We start from the raw sequence: 16,857 nt of genomic DNA on the forward strand, positions 1-16,857 counted from the left end.
TGTTTTGCATAATGCCAAAGCATAGTTATGTCTCCTGTCTTCCTCTTGTACCAGCGGTTGTGGAACTTGCATTGCATAATTATCTTTATGGTTTACAATTGTTTAGATAGATAAAATTCTAGTTTATATAGTTGTATATCATATTGTATATTAACCTCTGTAAGTTCAAATTTTGTGAATTACAGTGTATTTTATATATTAGTTATCTCCTTAAAAGTTAAGAACAAGATTTCCGTTTCTTAATATCCCTTTTTTCACTCCCAGTTCTTAGACCCCTGTTTAGTACTCTCTTATAGCCCGGTGTACAAAGACGCTTGGGTTTTGGAGTTAAAAAATGAGAAAACACCAAAAACCGCAGGAATGGAAGAGAAAGCGCTAGGATTTGGGTGTTGAAACTTGTATTCTCTTTATTTTCATATGGTGAAATCTTTAGCCGAATCTTCGCCATCGACGTTGGCTTGCAAAAATTCTCAAAATTTAATTTAGCTGTTGTGCCCGTATACCACAAATTCAAAAAATTTAGTTCACAATAATTTCCGAATTCAAAAAAACATCTAAATCATTTGCTATCCCTTAGGAAGCACGAACACGCCAAAATGGGTGAAGAATCTGTGTCCGACACGTGTCGGACACCGACACTAGTCGAACACACCAAAAAATGTGTCTGGAATTTTTATTTATTATTTATTTTCAGACACGATACAGACACTCCGTGACATGCGACCGATACGCCAAAGGTGTGTGTTCGACACGCTTGTCTTATTTTTAGGGGTCTAAAAGATAATTTTTGAAAGAAAATTGGGTTAAAGTATAAATATGGGAAGTTATTTAACAACTTTTACTCACGTATGTGGTCAGTACATAATAATTTTAAACTTGTAATTAAATGATACTTGTTATTATTCTAATGTCTTGTTTTTTATTTGGTTTTATAACTCTGCAACATTGTTCTTTTATAGTTTATTAGTTATGAGTTATGATTTGTGTATTTTTTTCATTGTGACGTTGATGAAAAATAGTAACACTCAGTAATTCTTCAAGTACTACATCATATATATATATATATATATACACACACACTATTCGTCATGTCCCCGCCGTGTCCTAATTTTTTTGAATTTGTTATGTCCGTGTCGTGTCGTATCCGTATTCATACTTTTTAGGCTATCCCCTTTTCTTTATCATTTGAATCAGTTTCATTTTTCTTTCGAGACGCCGAAAGAAGAGACGTCATCGCCCTATCAGATCCAATGCCTTGTCCTTCATCAGAAGCCAATCTCGTTGGTGACGCAAGCAATGAAAGCAACGATGTTAAGCGAAGTACGGAGAAACTGCTTCCAGCAAGCTCGACGTTATGTGGACCTCTTAGGTTTTGAGAGAAATAGAGACAAGGTTTCTGGATTTGATTGGATCACTTCAGGGTACAATGGGTTCAGTTGTTGGGGTTTTGGAGACGCCATTGTTATTCTGGATTCATCAACTCGTCCATCCTTGCCTCCAACACCACCCTCTCTTCCTAAATAATCCCCCCTCTTTAAATCTCCTTTATTTCTCTCTAAATCTATTTCTATATGTGTGCTTTATTCGTGTAGAAAAAATAGGCCAACTGTCCATAAACAATTTTCTGAAAAACAGAGAATAAATTGGGATTAGGATGAGAATAAATGATGGAGAGAGAGAGGACAATACATCTAGTGATGGACCGTGGTCATTGTTTTCAGTCATTATTTGAGCCCATTTAAGTAAAATTCTCAAATCCATTAGTCCATTTGATGGTCCGTCACAACTTGGGATTAGAGAGGTTTACGCTACAAGGATTGTTTCTTAGGGGAGGTCAGAGTAATTTTTGAAATCAAAGGGGAGGTCTGTGTAATTAGGACGGGAGGTTTAGTGTAATTTACGCAAAAAAATACTTTACATGTAAAATGTTTTACGTGGAGAATAACTTAAACCAAAAATGTTTTACTTCAAAATGAAAAAAGTCATGGTGCTAAAACTTTGTTCTAACTTCTATGCAGTTAATTTTGTGTTTTGATGGTATCAAGTCTTACACACTCAGTTGTCTATTTTTAAAACAAGATTTAACCCTTTCTTGTTTCACAGTTATCATATATCATGAGTTCTGTGGAAGTACAAAAACGAATGCGTAAAGCTTGGAAGCGCCCCCATCAATGCCTAAAGGAGGTGGAATTGTAAGGGTTTGTTGGCCGTCTTATTGACCTTGAGCTTACCCAATGCTTGATTAAAAATGCTGTCATGTTGGAGAAGATTGTTATTGATCGTCACTATGTAGGTTCTTCAAGCAGACGAATGCCATGGATGTTCAAGGAAACTGAGAAGAAACAATATGCAAAAGAACGTGCATATGATACAAATAAAGCCCGAGGATTGGCATTCCATTGCTGTCATTTTATATGTATATGGTTACAATTATCTATGCTCCCAATGTGCATATGATGTAACACTAGGCGGGCTGTTAGCTAGTGTGTATCATCTTACGAGAATAGAGTATGGTGTGGATCAACCGTAAGAGGTATGCATAAAAGTATTTGCCCCAAGGAGGAATCCTAGAATTCCGTCTATTTTATGGGTTTGGAAAAGTGTGGATTTTCAAGAACGGGAATCTTATGATATGTTGGGAATCTCTTATGATAATCATCCATGCTTAAAACGTATCTTAATGCCGGAAAGTTGGATAGGGTGGCCTTTACGTAAGGATTATATTTCCCCCAATTTTTATGAAATACAAGATACTCATTGAATGATACGGAACTAATCTTCACTTATATAATTCTATATATTCAAGGATTGTACTTTTTCTTTTGTTCTAGATCAAACAGAGTAATTGAAGTCTCATTTGTATTAGGGATGGGCTAACAAAAATAAAATAAAAGACAATAAAATTAGGGATTCATTGGGATTCTCAAATTTGGAAGATACTTATTTCGGGTGAGCCGAGCCAATAGGATGAACCAAACGAGTTCTGTATCATGAACTTTGTACCGCGCACATCGCCTAGATGGGTTCTAAAAAGTCATGTAGGAATGAATAAAGAACTAGACTATGAAAGAAAATACAAAGAAATGAAAGAGGATCTAATTCTATTTATTTGTACTGTATTTCAACTGAATCTTGTCTATTCCCATCCTTCAACTCTTCTAGACTAGATTTTACAACCAACTAATTTAACCCTTTGAATATGTATATGTGTATGAAGTATTAACGTTTTTTTTTTTGAACGAGAGGATAAATTAAAAAGAAGAGTAAATAAAATCGAATTCTTTCTTTATATAAGAAATTCTTTACTCACCTATAAACTATAAAATACTTTACCCATCTATAAAATATCTATTAAATTGAGGGGTATACCTCACACCTAGATGGATAAAAAAAGTATGTACTGGATTCTGATCTAGACTATTAATATTAATGAATAGATATATATGTCGACCCATATCAATTAATTTGTAGAAACCAGATACTTAGAATCATGTGCCAGGAACCAGATTTGAACTGGTAACACGAGGATTTTCAGTCCTCTGCTCTACCAGCTGAGCTATCCCGACCATTCCTGATGCATCATCCTCATTTTACTAGATGACTTGGGCCTATGTCAATTAAAAAGGGGCGAAAGGATATTACAAAGTCTTATCCAGGCCCTGGAATTTCTTGATCTTCAAAAGGAAGACTTTGTAAGTTTCTGTACTCGTACTGATATGGACCGCGAATTAAATACTTGATTAAAAATGCCGTCATGTTGGAGAAGATTGTTATTGATTGTCACCAAATTCTTCAAGCAGACGAATGCCATGGATGTTCAAGGAAACTGAGGAGAAATAATATGCAAAAGAACGTGTTATGGAGCTCAAAGCGAGTCTACCTGCAGGAATCGAAATGGTTATTGTTTAATAGGATAATTTAAAATTTTTATTTGCAAATTTTTCTAGCCCCGAGAGTTTATTTGTAAACTATTACTAATCAATGTTATATACGTCGTGGCTGGAGAATGGTAGAAGTGGCGATAGAGGCAAAATAGTTGCACAGTAATGCCCCTGCAATTGCTATTTGACATAATTTAAAAGGATAATTTACACAAATCTCCCTTATAATTTGTCATAATTACAGGAACTCCCACTATTTGAAAAATTACTTGGACTTCTCCTAATTAATGCCCCTGCAATTGCTATTTGACATAATTTAAAAGGATAATTTACACTAATCTCCCTTATAATTTGTCATAATTAGGGACTCCCCTTGTTTGAATTCAATGACAAATTATTTTTACTAAAATTTCTAAAACACCTTTCTTTATATAATTTCATATTATAAGTATATATATATACTTGATATTATATAAAATTAAAACCTGTCTAACAATTTGCTGAGAATTAGATAGATAAGAACCATAAAAGTCAAACTCAAACGTAAACACGACCATCTAATCTATCTCAAATAAAAATTAAAGTAATAATTAATTCATCACAACTGACAACTTGCACCCAGAAACCTAAACCCTAAAAAAAAAAACAATTGAGGACCAAACCCATCGTGATCTTAGAAGTTGAAAAACAAAGCTAAAACTTCAAAAACAAGAAATAAACTTATGGTGGTTAGATAGAATTCGGAATTCAGAATTGAACTACCTACACAATTCAATTTTGGGTCTTCCTATACAAGATGAAAAATTATGTGTCGGAACAAAATAGAGAAAGATAGGCAACGCTTACAAGGAATCTTTGCTAATCAAATTATTTTACAAAATCACAATATTCAAGTATATATATGTAAATTTATAAAAAAAATGTAACCCAACTAATCCAATTTCCTATTTTTGCTGATCAAAGTCACCGTCACAGATCGCCGTCGTTGCAGATCTGACCAATGACAAACAAGAAAACGAGGAAGACTGCTTGATCGATGACAAGGAGACAATGAGGAACGAAGTCCTCACAAGCAGAAGAAGAGGAAAAGAGGGACTCCATGGACGGCGGAGATAAGGAGGAGAAGGGATGCTCTGTCGTTGCTATCACAGATCGCCGTCGTCACCGTCACCGTCACCGTCACAGATCGTCGTCGCTGTCACAAATCGCCGTCACCGTCACAGATCGCTATCACAGAAAGGATGCTCTGTCGGCGGTGAGGGACTCCATGGATTCCGGCGACCATGGCCCTCCATCGATTCAGGCCGGTATATATATATTGAGATCCTTTACTCATTGACCAGTGTATATATGACGTCACTCTTATAAAAGGTTTATGGGTAGTTCAGTAATTTCAGATGCCAATGTGAGGGTATATCAGTAATTTTGACAGATTTGTTAGTGTATTTAAAGTGCCATCAAATAAAGGTCCGAGTAATTTTCTAAACCGAAAGGAAGGTCTCTGTAATTATGACAAACTATAAAGAAGGTTTGTGTAAATTACCCAATAGAAAAATAATGTTGATGTAGCATTTGTAGACCATGTGATTGCACGGTCACATTTTGTGTTGCGTTGTGTCGTTTGCGACTGTCGAGGCTCACACAGAATCTTTCAGTCCAAAAATTCAAAAAATGCAAAAATGCACCGAAATATAATTTATAAGAGTTCTAAACTTAAAAGAAATGTCCTAAGTGACCGGAGGAACCCTCATGGCACACTAATTGGTGCATGAAAATAAAATAACTATGAAAAAAAAAAAATGCCAAAAAATGTGAAAAAATGGGAAACTTCTAATATGCATTCCCCAAATTCCTCAATTTTGTCTTTTCTTTGTTTAGGGGCACAGGTTGGTAGAATGAATGGAAAGAAAAGAAAGGAATGGTAATGGATGGAGATAAAAAATTGTATTTGATATAAAATGTTGGAAGAAAATATATATATATATATATATATATATATATTTTGGAGATATAATAAGACATGAATTCATACATAAATAGTAACTTTTGTTTTAATTATAAAGGAAAAAGAAAAGAAAAGAACTAGTATTTTATTTTGTGAGTTACCTGGGTAAAAAGCTTGAACTCAATTGTTATTCCTTTTTTTTTTTTTTTTTTAAATGAAAAAGAAAAAGAAAAAGAAAAAGATAAAGAGAGAGACAGAGAGAGAGAGAGAGAGAAGAAGGTCCTCTTACCATTCACTTTGAATACAAGTCAAGGTCTTTCCAGCACCGGCAATAGCAGCCAAACCCACTTTAACTTCTCTGTTGTGTGGAAAAGAATGGTTGTGTGGTCTTAAATCACATACTTCATCAGGAGATTACCTTTGCCAGCTTGCAAAGGCGCCCCTTAATAGTTTTGTGGGCAGTGCAATGTTGATGACCTCCCTGTTTGTTTGTTTCAAAGTGTATAGAGTTAATTGAGAGCTTCTGAAGAGGGAGGTTAACAGTTTCTTCCAACCATTATTGATCCCGCAGAAAGAGTGAGAGATGGAAACTGGTGTGGATCTATTGGTGGAGAACCTGATGAAGCTACTAAACACCGATGATGAATTGGTTGTGAAGGCTTATGGGGAGAACCGCATCCAGAAGGAGCAAATCCAATGGTTCTACCAGGAGATGCAATTCATGCGGATGTTTCTCAAGGATTCAGAGGACAGATGGAAGGAAGAACGTGAGAAGGAACTGAAAGATGTTGTGGCTAGAATTATAGATGTGACTGGTGAGGTAGATGTCATTGTGGACTCATTCATACTCAGCCCACACTTTCGGAAACATATGGATTTAGCACTCCAGCATCATAGAAGAGAACCTCGTAGAAGCATCCGTAAAGAAATTAGGTATAGAGTTAAGTTGTTTTTGTCCTCAGTAGAAAAGATACTAAAGTCTTACATGCCCATCAAAAATCATCCAAACTGTAGTACTTCATCGCTGGAGCATGGTGTTTTATCTGAATATTTTAAGTCTGTCACTGAAAATATTGTCTGTCTGGCTAACAAAATTTCTGATTTGCTTAAAACTTTGGAAGAAGATCTTCTTTCTTTCTATGGAAACTGCCTAGAGATTAGCGGGATTTTCAGCGGGATTGAGTGTGGCCCTCCTGTGAACAAGTGCCTATTTTTTCGTCGGAAATTCATGAAAGAAATTGTGTCCATTAAGACAAAGAAATTTTACCTATCCTTTCATTCCCAGTCGCACCCTCTTCAGGAATTATCACAACGTCTATCCCAAGTCCTGATGATGGGATCAAGACTCGCATGCCCTGCGTTTTGCAAGCCTAATGACTGCCTTTTCCTCTCCAATATGTTGAAACAGATGGCCTACGAGGCAGGGAGACAGCTTGGTTCCGTTTGTGTTGCCATAAAAGATATAAAGTCTATCAAGACAATGGCGAAGACAATGGCGAAGAAAGGATTGAGTGCCACATGGTTCGATCCTCGCAGTACTGTTGAATTGGGGCCTCTTTTAGATTTGTCTGTGCGAATGGTCGAGCAGGCTGAGAAAATTCGTAGGGGCTATGGCGGTGTCCTGGCAGAAATCAAGTGTATCAAGAGGGAGGTGATGAAAATTAATGACAGCGGGATGAGTATCTCAGGGATCTATGGATCTTTTGCACCTGATAAAGTTAGTTATGTGATAGAAGAGATCAAGTCTATCAAGACACACTTGGTGGAGATTTATGAAAATAAAATGTATGGCACTGGAGTACTCCAAATTGGGGAGTCTTCCGAGAGAGCTTCAACAAGAGCTCCCAGATCCATAGTTGATGAAGAAATCGTAGTGGGTTTTGATGATGAGAAAACAACCGTAGAGAAGCTGCTTGTCGAAGAGCATGAGAGGCAACTAAAAGTCATATCCATTATCGGTATGCCTGGACTCGGTAAGACAACTCTGGCTAAAATAATCTACAATGGTGATTACATAGTAGTGCATGGACCTACGTGTCACAAGCTTATCAAAAGAGAGATCTTTTGAGTAGCATTTTGTGCTCTACTTTCAATTTGAAGGATGAAATTTCTGAATTGAGCGATGAAGAGTTAGGTGAAAAGTTGTACAAACGCTTAAAGGGAAATAAATATCTCATTGTCATGGATGATATATGGGATATTGAAGCCTGGGATGATTTTAGAAAATATTTTCCAGACGACTACAATGGAAGCAGAATTTTGTTCACCAGTCGGGTTTTGGATGTGTCTAGGCATTTTAGATCTCACCCTTTGCGCTTTCTAAATGAAGATGAAAGTTGGGATCTATTTAGTGAGAGGGTATTTCAGAAAGAAAATTGCCCTGCGGAGTTGATGGAAATTGGAAAGCAAATTGCTAAAAAATGTCAAGGAATTGTTGTAATTGCTGGACTTCTCAAAAAAAACGACAAGACATTAGAGTGGCGGAGACATGTTGCTAAAAGTGTTAGTTCATGTATTGTTAGTGACCGAGACCAATACATGGACACACTAGCACTGAGTTACAACCATTTACCTCGTCACCTAAAATCGTGCTTCCTTTATTTCAGTGCATTCCCAGAAGACTAGGAAATCCCGGTGCGGAAGTTGGTTTCGTTATGGATTGCTGAAGGATTTATACGCCAAATTGGACAGAGAATCTTGGAAGATGTGGCAGAGGGTTACTTGATGGATTTAATTGATCGAAGTTTGGTCTTGGTTGTCAGAAGAAAGTCTACAGGTGGAATCAAATCATGTCGTGTCCATGATTTGTTGCATGATTTATGCTTAAAAAAAGCAGTGGAAGAGAATTTTCTGCAACAAATTTGCTGGTATGAAGAAGTTTCGTCTTCTGGTTTCACCGCAGATAAGCAACTTTTCCTACCTATTGCAGCAAAGCAATGCCGCTTGTGTGTCCGTTCTCCCATTTTTGGTGGCATTTCTTCAGAGTTTTCTGCTCAGCACATCCGCTCTTTCTTGTACTTTGGCTCTGAAAAGAATCCAATACGTCCTAAGGATATTTCATTCCTTGAACGAGGCTTCAATCTTCTTAGAGTTTTGGATTTATCAAGCATCAGTATCTCCCAATTTCCCTGCTCAATCGCTCAGCTAGTTCTCCTGAGATACTTGGCGATTAAAGGGAAAGAATTTCATCTGCCGGATAATATATCCGAATTTCAGAACCTAGAAACTCTTATTGTGTCAGGGCAATTGGATTTCTTGCCAATTAGTGTTTGGAAGATGGTAAAGTTGAGGCATTTATGTATTGGAGGGGGAAATCTTATTCCAGATTCACTAGACATGGACATATATTCTCTCGATGGCCTACAAACCATCTCACAGGTATGTCCTTCTAAAGGATGCCAGAAAGTCTTAACAAGGACTCCAAATCTTCGAAAGCTGGTGCTCTGTGGACGTTTTGAGTTGGAGGACAGACCATCTCAACAAGGACTACAAACCATCTCACAGGTATCCTCTGGTTTTTGGTTTCCTGAGCTAGAGTTCCTAGACCACCTTAAAGTATTGAAGTTGTTCAATCGGTTCATTCCTGCCAACCGCACATACAATCTCCAAGGCGTTAAGTTTCCCCCAAATCTTAAAGAGCTTACTTTATCAAAAACTAATTTAGCATGGGAGGAAATGTCAATCATTGGGTCATTACCCAACCTTGAGTCTCTAAATTAGAATTCCAGGCCAGTGTCGGACCACTGTGGGAAACAAGTGATGGAGGGTTTTGTCGGCTCAAATTCTTGAGGTTTTACTACATGAATATTGAGCAATGGAATGCCTCCAGCAATCATTTTCCCGTCCTTGAGCGTTTAGTTTTGCATAGATGTCGTAAACTCAAGAAGATCCCATCTGATTTAGGAATATAGACGCACTACAGATGATTGAGGTAAGCTGTTGTAGCGACTCCATGATATATTCTGCCAAGCAAATTCAGGAATACCAACTGGAGATGGCAAATGAATTCCTGAAGATCCATATAGTCAGTCCCCTGGATTGGGAGCTCACGCAATAAGCTTTGATGAGTGCTGGCATAGGATTTTAGTAAGTAGAACTCATCCAATGATGCTCATTTATGTTTTTCTTTTATCTATTTAACAGTTGAAATGTTATACGACAATATATATATATATATATATGACTCAATGGGAACCATCACATTGTATTGATATTTATTGATCTTTTCTTCTTCTTCTTTTAATTATTATTGAATTAGTTAAATACTTGTAATGTAATCAAATTATAGATGCAACCTAATCTTGGAATGCGCAATGAGGCAAGGTTGGCCAATTGGCCGAAAGAACCAGATTGAACACAAGACAAGAACCATACCGATTCTTCACTTTGGGATCAGAAATGATGATATTATTTTCTTTTTCTTTTTCTAGATTTGTTGGGATTCCAAATACTGATTAATTACTCAAAAATTAAAAGAGCACTTCATTGTAAGCCTCGTATCTACACTAAAATTTTCCATATACATGATATGATTTAAGGGTAAATTGACACAACACTAATAACTAGCAAGCACGAGGCAATCATTTGACAGGCTGTATATTTGTACCTCAGGTTCAAGGCATCAGAATTCATTTTGAAGTAGGTGTTAATCCAAACTGAAGCAGTACAGTTTTCAGTTTCATTTGTTGGAATTCAAAACAGATTCTCCATTTTACAGTGTATGGGATGTTCCAAAGAAGTCTAGTTTCTGTATCTGTATCACAAGTTCCGAAATGTAAGTACTTCGAAATTGACATTTGCTTTTTGGGACAATTTTGCTGGCAACATTTTGTTGAAAATTAATACTCTGCATGATATAAGTGGACAGTTAACAGATGTCAGAACTGTATTTTTTATCCCATGTACAAATTATTGCTGCAATTGCTTTAGAACTTTAGAACTAAAATGACCAAATAAATTTATGCTTCTTATTGAACACTTCTTTGTATGATTAATTTGTTGGATCATTGGTTATAATTTGTTGGATGATTTCTGTTCATATTGTTGCAATTGTTGGATCATTGGCAGTAAACTCTGATTTGACTGTAATACATCTAACAACTGTAGTAACGGCCACTTAAAAGTTTATTAATCTTGATAGTGTAAACATTTAATTCCTTAGAAACTCAAATCCAATGCAAGTTGAAGGGAAAAGAACATAGTTCCTGGCTTTCAACACAAAAGACTGAATGTTACTACTTCATAAATATCTGCTATTTAAATGTAACAACACAAAAGACTTCACCTATAGGAGACAACAGATAAGTATTGGCTTACCTGAACAGCTGCATAATCAATTTTAGCACTTTCATTGAAGAGCAATGAATAAGAAGAAATTCAATCAAAATTTTCATTAAAATCAACTTTTGCTGTGAAAAATTCTCTTCCTCAAAATCTCAAAGGTGACGTTGCAAAATCAATTGTTGTAAACAAAAAGGGGAGTCTTGCCTTAAACTAAGAAATGTTGACATTCAGGTGGACGCTGAGATTGAAGGAAAACTTTCAAGACAAAAGCATATAATCTTGGTTTTCACAGGACATTTTGTATTGGGATAGATATTAGATATTTGGAGATGTAAGTTAGGTAGGTGTATGTTTTTATTACAAGTAGATCAAAACTTTTCTATTGTCCAAGTAAAAATTTTATTACCAAAAAAAATAATAATAATAAAAAATCATGAAGGATGTTATACGCTATCAACTAAAAAAGCGTCAAAGCATAACAGAGAAAAACCTAGGAAGAAAGGTCACACTAACACCCTATGATTGGCTAGGAAAATAAATGATACAAACTCTTACTTCTCAGGATATATAAGAAATAACAAACACGTTCAGGATAGTAGGTTTACATAATCTAACTGAATGCCTTGTCTTGGTAGAGAGACAAGGAAGAAGAGAAATCCCTTCTTGGGGAGCATCCGAAGCTTGGGGCCCTTCTTCGAGTTCCTCAACAAACTCAACTGCAATAGAAAGAGAGAGATGGTGTAATTTTCATTAATATATTCTCATCAACTGCATTTCTCACTTTGGTGCAGGGAGATGGTGCAACTAATAAAGAGATGAAGCTGGTCTGCATGGACATCTCTGGATCCACATATCTGGACTTATGTTATCATTTTTATCCTTGTTGCAACAGCTAGGTGTTCTGGCTTCTAGTTGTTCCTGTTGTTTTTGTACTTACTGTTTCCGAAAATGTTTATTACAAGATTTGAACTTATTATCTTTGTTTTTGTACTTGCTGCTTATTGTCTGGGAACAATGCTATTATGTGGTTTGTAATTTACTTATCCTGGGGAATAATACTATATACTACAAGGTTTTGAGACGTATATATGGGAAGTGGCTGCTTTTCAATTCAAACTTGTGATATCGTGCTTATTAATCCAAGCTTTTACCACCGCCTTAAACAATGATATAATTCCTTTGACATAATTCCGTTGGCATATAGTCTCTTTGATGTCTTCAATAAGGATGCTTGCAAGCTCTGAAGTGGGAGATAGATTCGTCACATTTGAGCAATCTCCTTGGATGTCAACTGAGGAATATCCCATTGAGAGAGTGTTGACACCCTTTTTGGGCAGTGACTGGCAAAGGTTGGATTTGGCAGTGATGGCATGACAGTGGGTGTTCTAATGGTGAAGGAGTTCAAAGCGGTGATGGACAATGAGTTATTTGATGTTTGTACTTTTTAGTGGTTTTGTGGAGTCTAATTACTTGAAAGATTTTTAGGAAGATTTAATTATATGGAAACTTCAGTTTCTTGATGTGTTTTAACTTTCTTATTGGTTTTGGACTCTACAAAAGGCAATTTCTTGTAGGACAAGTTTTTTTTGGGTTTATGTATATATCAACTCCAATAAGATTTTAGGGTGTGAAGAAAAGTGAGAAAAAAAAAAAAAAAAAGGAGATGATCATCATAGGTGTTGTATGATTGATTAATTTATGCCAACACAAGAGAGAGCAATTGAGAGGGATTGATTGAAAATTCTCCATTGTAATTCTTTATATTTTTCATAGCGGAATTTGTTTGGTGCGCTTCATGGACGTAGCCCTAAGATTTGGGTGAACCATGTAGACCGGGCAAGTTGAGTTTTATCGGACCAACACTTCATTGAGAATTACGTACTGTCTGAGAAAATCAGCCATTTTACATTGACCCAAACAGAGCCTAAGATAATGAAGCAAAACCATCTCTCCTCTCAAATGTTGAGTGTCAACGACAATATTGTATTTGTATATTCTCTCTAATGTTGAGTGTTCAATAATGTTGAGCGTTCAATGAGAATATTGTGGTTGTATGATCATTTGCTTGCTTTAACTAATTGTTGCAAAATCTTTTTCATGTAAAACCTTTTACACATAAACATATTTTTTCTTTTCATGTAGCCTTATCGTATGATAAAGGTCATACAGAGTGTGAATCATGACTTAATTTTTACAAATCCTAATTTACGAACATAAACATCCTGTGTTACTATGATTCTACCAATATTAACAAATAATGATGAATATAAAGAACAACAGAAATCCATGTCAAGGGCAAAACTCAAACTGTTGCACTGACAAACACCTCATAAAACCACAATTCAAACCAAAGCTCCTCAATTCCCATTACCATGCCATACTACTCTCAAATATACGAAAGGCTTTATAGATTAACAAGAACATAAGAGACCAAATAACCAAACCCTAGACTCTATCATAAGAAAAACCAACTTGGTTTATGAAAGGCTTAATAGATTGACAAGAACATGAGAGACCAAACAACCAAACCCTAGACTCTATCACAAGGAAAACCAACTTGGTTTTAGATTTTACAGATTTATAGGAAAGTAATAAGAATCCAAGAATCCAGTTACGCATAGCTAGGAAAGTTAAGAGGATCCAGTAGCAAACACCACCCTGCCGCCTCTTAGTTCCTATCCTGTGTGGATCAATCTGCAAAATTGTTGATGAACATATGTTTAGTCAACTGAAAATTGGTGAAGACAATAAGAAGGGAAAAAGAGTTTTGAGAAAGTCGTAAATATGACTCGAGCAGTGAGAAGGAATAAAATGGCATAATTGACAATTTGTTTGCCTTAAAATCTACTGCTAGATACAAGTTTAAGTAAAGATAAGTGATAGATCTTCCGACTTTAATTGCCGACTACTCCTCCGAATATAACGTGGTTGGGAATGAGTTGAAGAGAAAGAGAAGTTTACGGGAATTTTTTTAAGAGTTTCAATGAGATCCAATTACGTTGTATTCAGAGGAAGAGTCCATAATTAACGTCGGAAGACCTATCATTTTTTTTAAGAAAAAGTGAAAAGATTTAAGGAGCAACTATGTTGAATGAATCCACTTCGGATATGGCCCAACGGTTTCCTCGCTGGACCTTGGAGTTTAACAAGTCCAAGGTCTGAGGTTCGAGTCCCGCTGGGTGTTCTTTGTGGTTAGCCTCCGCTCCCCCTACAATAATTTACCCGACCTGAATGGGGAGGTGCCCTTCTGGGTCCTCGGAAATTAATCGTGTTGTTGAAGGGCCCTAAGAGTTCGTGTCATTCCGAACACCCCAGTTAATAAAAAAAAAAAACTATGTTGAACGAAATTCAAAAAAAATAAAATAAAATAAAAAAACAAAAATGTTGAATGAAGGTTATTAATTCATCACATTAACACAAAAAATAAAACGAACAACCATGCTAAATGGTCCACCTACACATGAACAGAAATGTAACGCCCAGCTCCTCATGGATCTGAATCATTAAACGGGTCCTCACTTGAGCCAAAGACATCGAAGGGTAACACGGTCATTTCACGTTAAATTGAAGTATCATGGTCCAAAAGGACAAGATGGTAATTTACCATAATTCAATAAATTGAGACCCAAAGGGGTATGACAATCATTGCTTGCATCTAAAAAAAAGGTCCGGGACAAAATAGTCCTTCCGGTGGTTAAAATACAATTATTCCATTTTATTGGGTCATAAAATAATTACGTGCAACTTCAAATGGATGCCACAGTCTAATTTGAGAATTTAAAATAGTAATTACATACAAAAGACAGAACCGGTCGACGTATATACACTATACGTCGACTGGTTTGGGCTATGACCAGTGGGAAAACCCACTGCCGAGTTACCGATCGACGTATGGGATGCCATACGTCGACTGGTTTGGGATGTGATACCGGTCGACGTATGGGAAGCCATACGTCGATTGGTTTGGAACGTGTACAAGATTACCACACTGTAAGATACCGGTCGACGTATGGGGAGCCATACGTCGACTGGTTTGGGTCATTCGCGTTAAAAATGCTTACTGTCAGGATACCGGTGGACGTATGGATGCCACACGTCGACTGGTTTGGGTTATCCAGACTCGGTTGCCACTGTCCAAAGAAAAACCAAACACTTGATGCTCAACCACCCACGCCATTATACTTACGTGCATGAATTAAAATATACTTCAACATCAAATTGTAATAACAACCACCAAGTTGATAACGTAGTTTGCAACACGTTATATGATATACGGGAATTAACATGAGACGAATTTAATTACATTACCCCAAATGGGCCATATACATGATAAATCCAAATACTTCACATATTGCAAAAATAATGCATTTTGTGTCATACACTTTACATGAATAAGTCAAGTCCCACAAAATACATTCAAAAATGCCTTTATGTTCCCTTAGCTCTGTGGTGGATTATCATCCGCCAATTTCTTGCCATAACCTGAAAAATATAATATATAGTGGGGTGAGCAAATTGCTCAGTAGGTGGCGCCTAAGACGCACCTAATGAGACCCCGTGAATCCAAAACAAAGAATAAGCCAATAGGAGTTGGGATCATTCAACATAGGAAAAGAAAAAAAATACAACATGGTTATCATTCTCAACACAAATAATAAGATGCAATGGAGATGCAATGCATGCTGATGCCACTCCCCATTTTCACAATCAGAATCATCGCCTTCAAATTGTTAATACAGCCCGCCCTTTGGTGACCCCACAGCGACACGAGAGGAGGATTGGCTAGTGTCCCTGACCCTTGGTAACCCCGCGGCGTCATTATGGGGCCCAGCTAGCTCAACCACGCTAGGACGACTCCCTAGTCCCCTCTAGGCTATATTAACCTCCGGCCCTTTGGTACCCCCGCGGCGACCTGGTTTTTCCAAAACACTTTTATCAAACTTTCTTTCCCAAAACTCCCCATTTTCATTTCAAAAACGATTTCTTTCCTTCATGGAACCCAATGGTGTACTTGCATGTCTCATGATCTCAATACTATGAAAATGAGGAATTTAACACAGCACAAGTAAGCATGTTCTCATGCTTCTAATATTTAAACCATAATTGGATTATTACAAAATACAATAGGGCACACTTTCATACACCAATATTCATAGCATGTGAACAATACAATAGTCATAACTCACAATATAAGCATGCTTTTCAAATAGTGCAATCAAAACAAGTCTTCACATATTCACATATAAACATTCAAGACATTTTTAGGCAACAATTAACATAAATAAGCATGCTATAACACAATTCAAGTAAATTAATTCACAAGGGTGCATGAATAATGTGAATTAGGAAGCCCCTACCTCAAATTGACACAAAACCCTTAAAATGGGTCAAGGAATTCGAAAATCAAGGAGGGCACCAAATATGAGATTGCTCGTATGAATGCGTAGAGCTCGTCGTGCTCTTCGTTTGGCCTTAAATGGCTCTCAATTTCTCCAACCATTGAGTGAGTTATCTTGTTTCTAAGATTGGAAACCAAAATGAAAAAGAAAAACAAGGAGCAAGAGGGAGAGAGAGAGAAACGCACGGGAAAGAGAGAAGTAAGAGACCAAAAAGATGGTCTCTAACTCAAATTTGGGATGGTGGTGGGTCCCGCCACTATTTCTTTTCTTTTTCCTTTTTCTTTTTTTACTTTAATTCCACACCACATACACACACGAGTGCACCACATGCAAAAACTACTCAATCCAC

General features: G+C 36.7%; 2 protein-coding genes and 1 non-coding gene across 3 annotated transcripts; 2 read left to right on the forward strand and 1 right to left on the reverse strand.

The window, feature by feature from the left end:
• Positions 1-3,493: 3,493 nt before the first annotated feature.
• Positions 3,494-3,566, reverse strand: TRNAF-GAA (transfer RNA phenylalanine (anticodon GAA)). The gene has a single exon. It is a non-coding gene; the product is annotated as a tRNA-Phe (tRNA).
• A 2,359-nt stretch (positions 3,567-5,925) lies between these two features.
• On the forward strand, positions 5,926-12,148 carry LOC132303863 (uncharacterized). Its single transcript, XM_059801307.1, has 3 exons — positions 5,926-9,912; positions 10,438-10,600; positions 11,901-12,148. The coding sequence occupies exon 1, from the start codon at positions 6,410-6,412 to the stop codon at positions 7,892-7,894; it is 1,485 nt and encodes a 494-aa protein (XP_059657290.1). The 5' UTR covers positions 5,926-6,409; the 3' UTR covers positions 7,895-9,912; positions 10,438-10,600; positions 11,901-12,148.
• Positions 8,008-9,546, forward strand: LOC132305328 (putative late blight resistance protein homolog R1A-3). The gene is made up of 2 exons (XM_059802987.1): positions 8,008-8,328; positions 8,518-9,546. The coding sequence occupies exons 1-2, from the start codon at positions 8,008-8,010 to the stop codon at positions 9,544-9,546; spliced, it is 1,350 nt and encodes a 449-aa protein (XP_059658970.1).
• Positions 12,149-16,857: the final 4,709 nt, after the last annotated feature.

Source organism: Cornus florida, unplaced genomic scaffold (genome assembly GCF_030987335.1).
Source record: "Cornus florida cultivar Cherokee Brave unplaced genomic scaffold, ASM3098733v1 CherokeeBrave_3.0.0_Hap2_Chr04, whole genome shotgun sequence".
NCBI classification, from domain to species: domain Eukaryota; kingdom Viridiplantae; phylum Streptophyta; class Magnoliopsida; order Cornales; family Cornaceae; genus Cornus; species Cornus florida.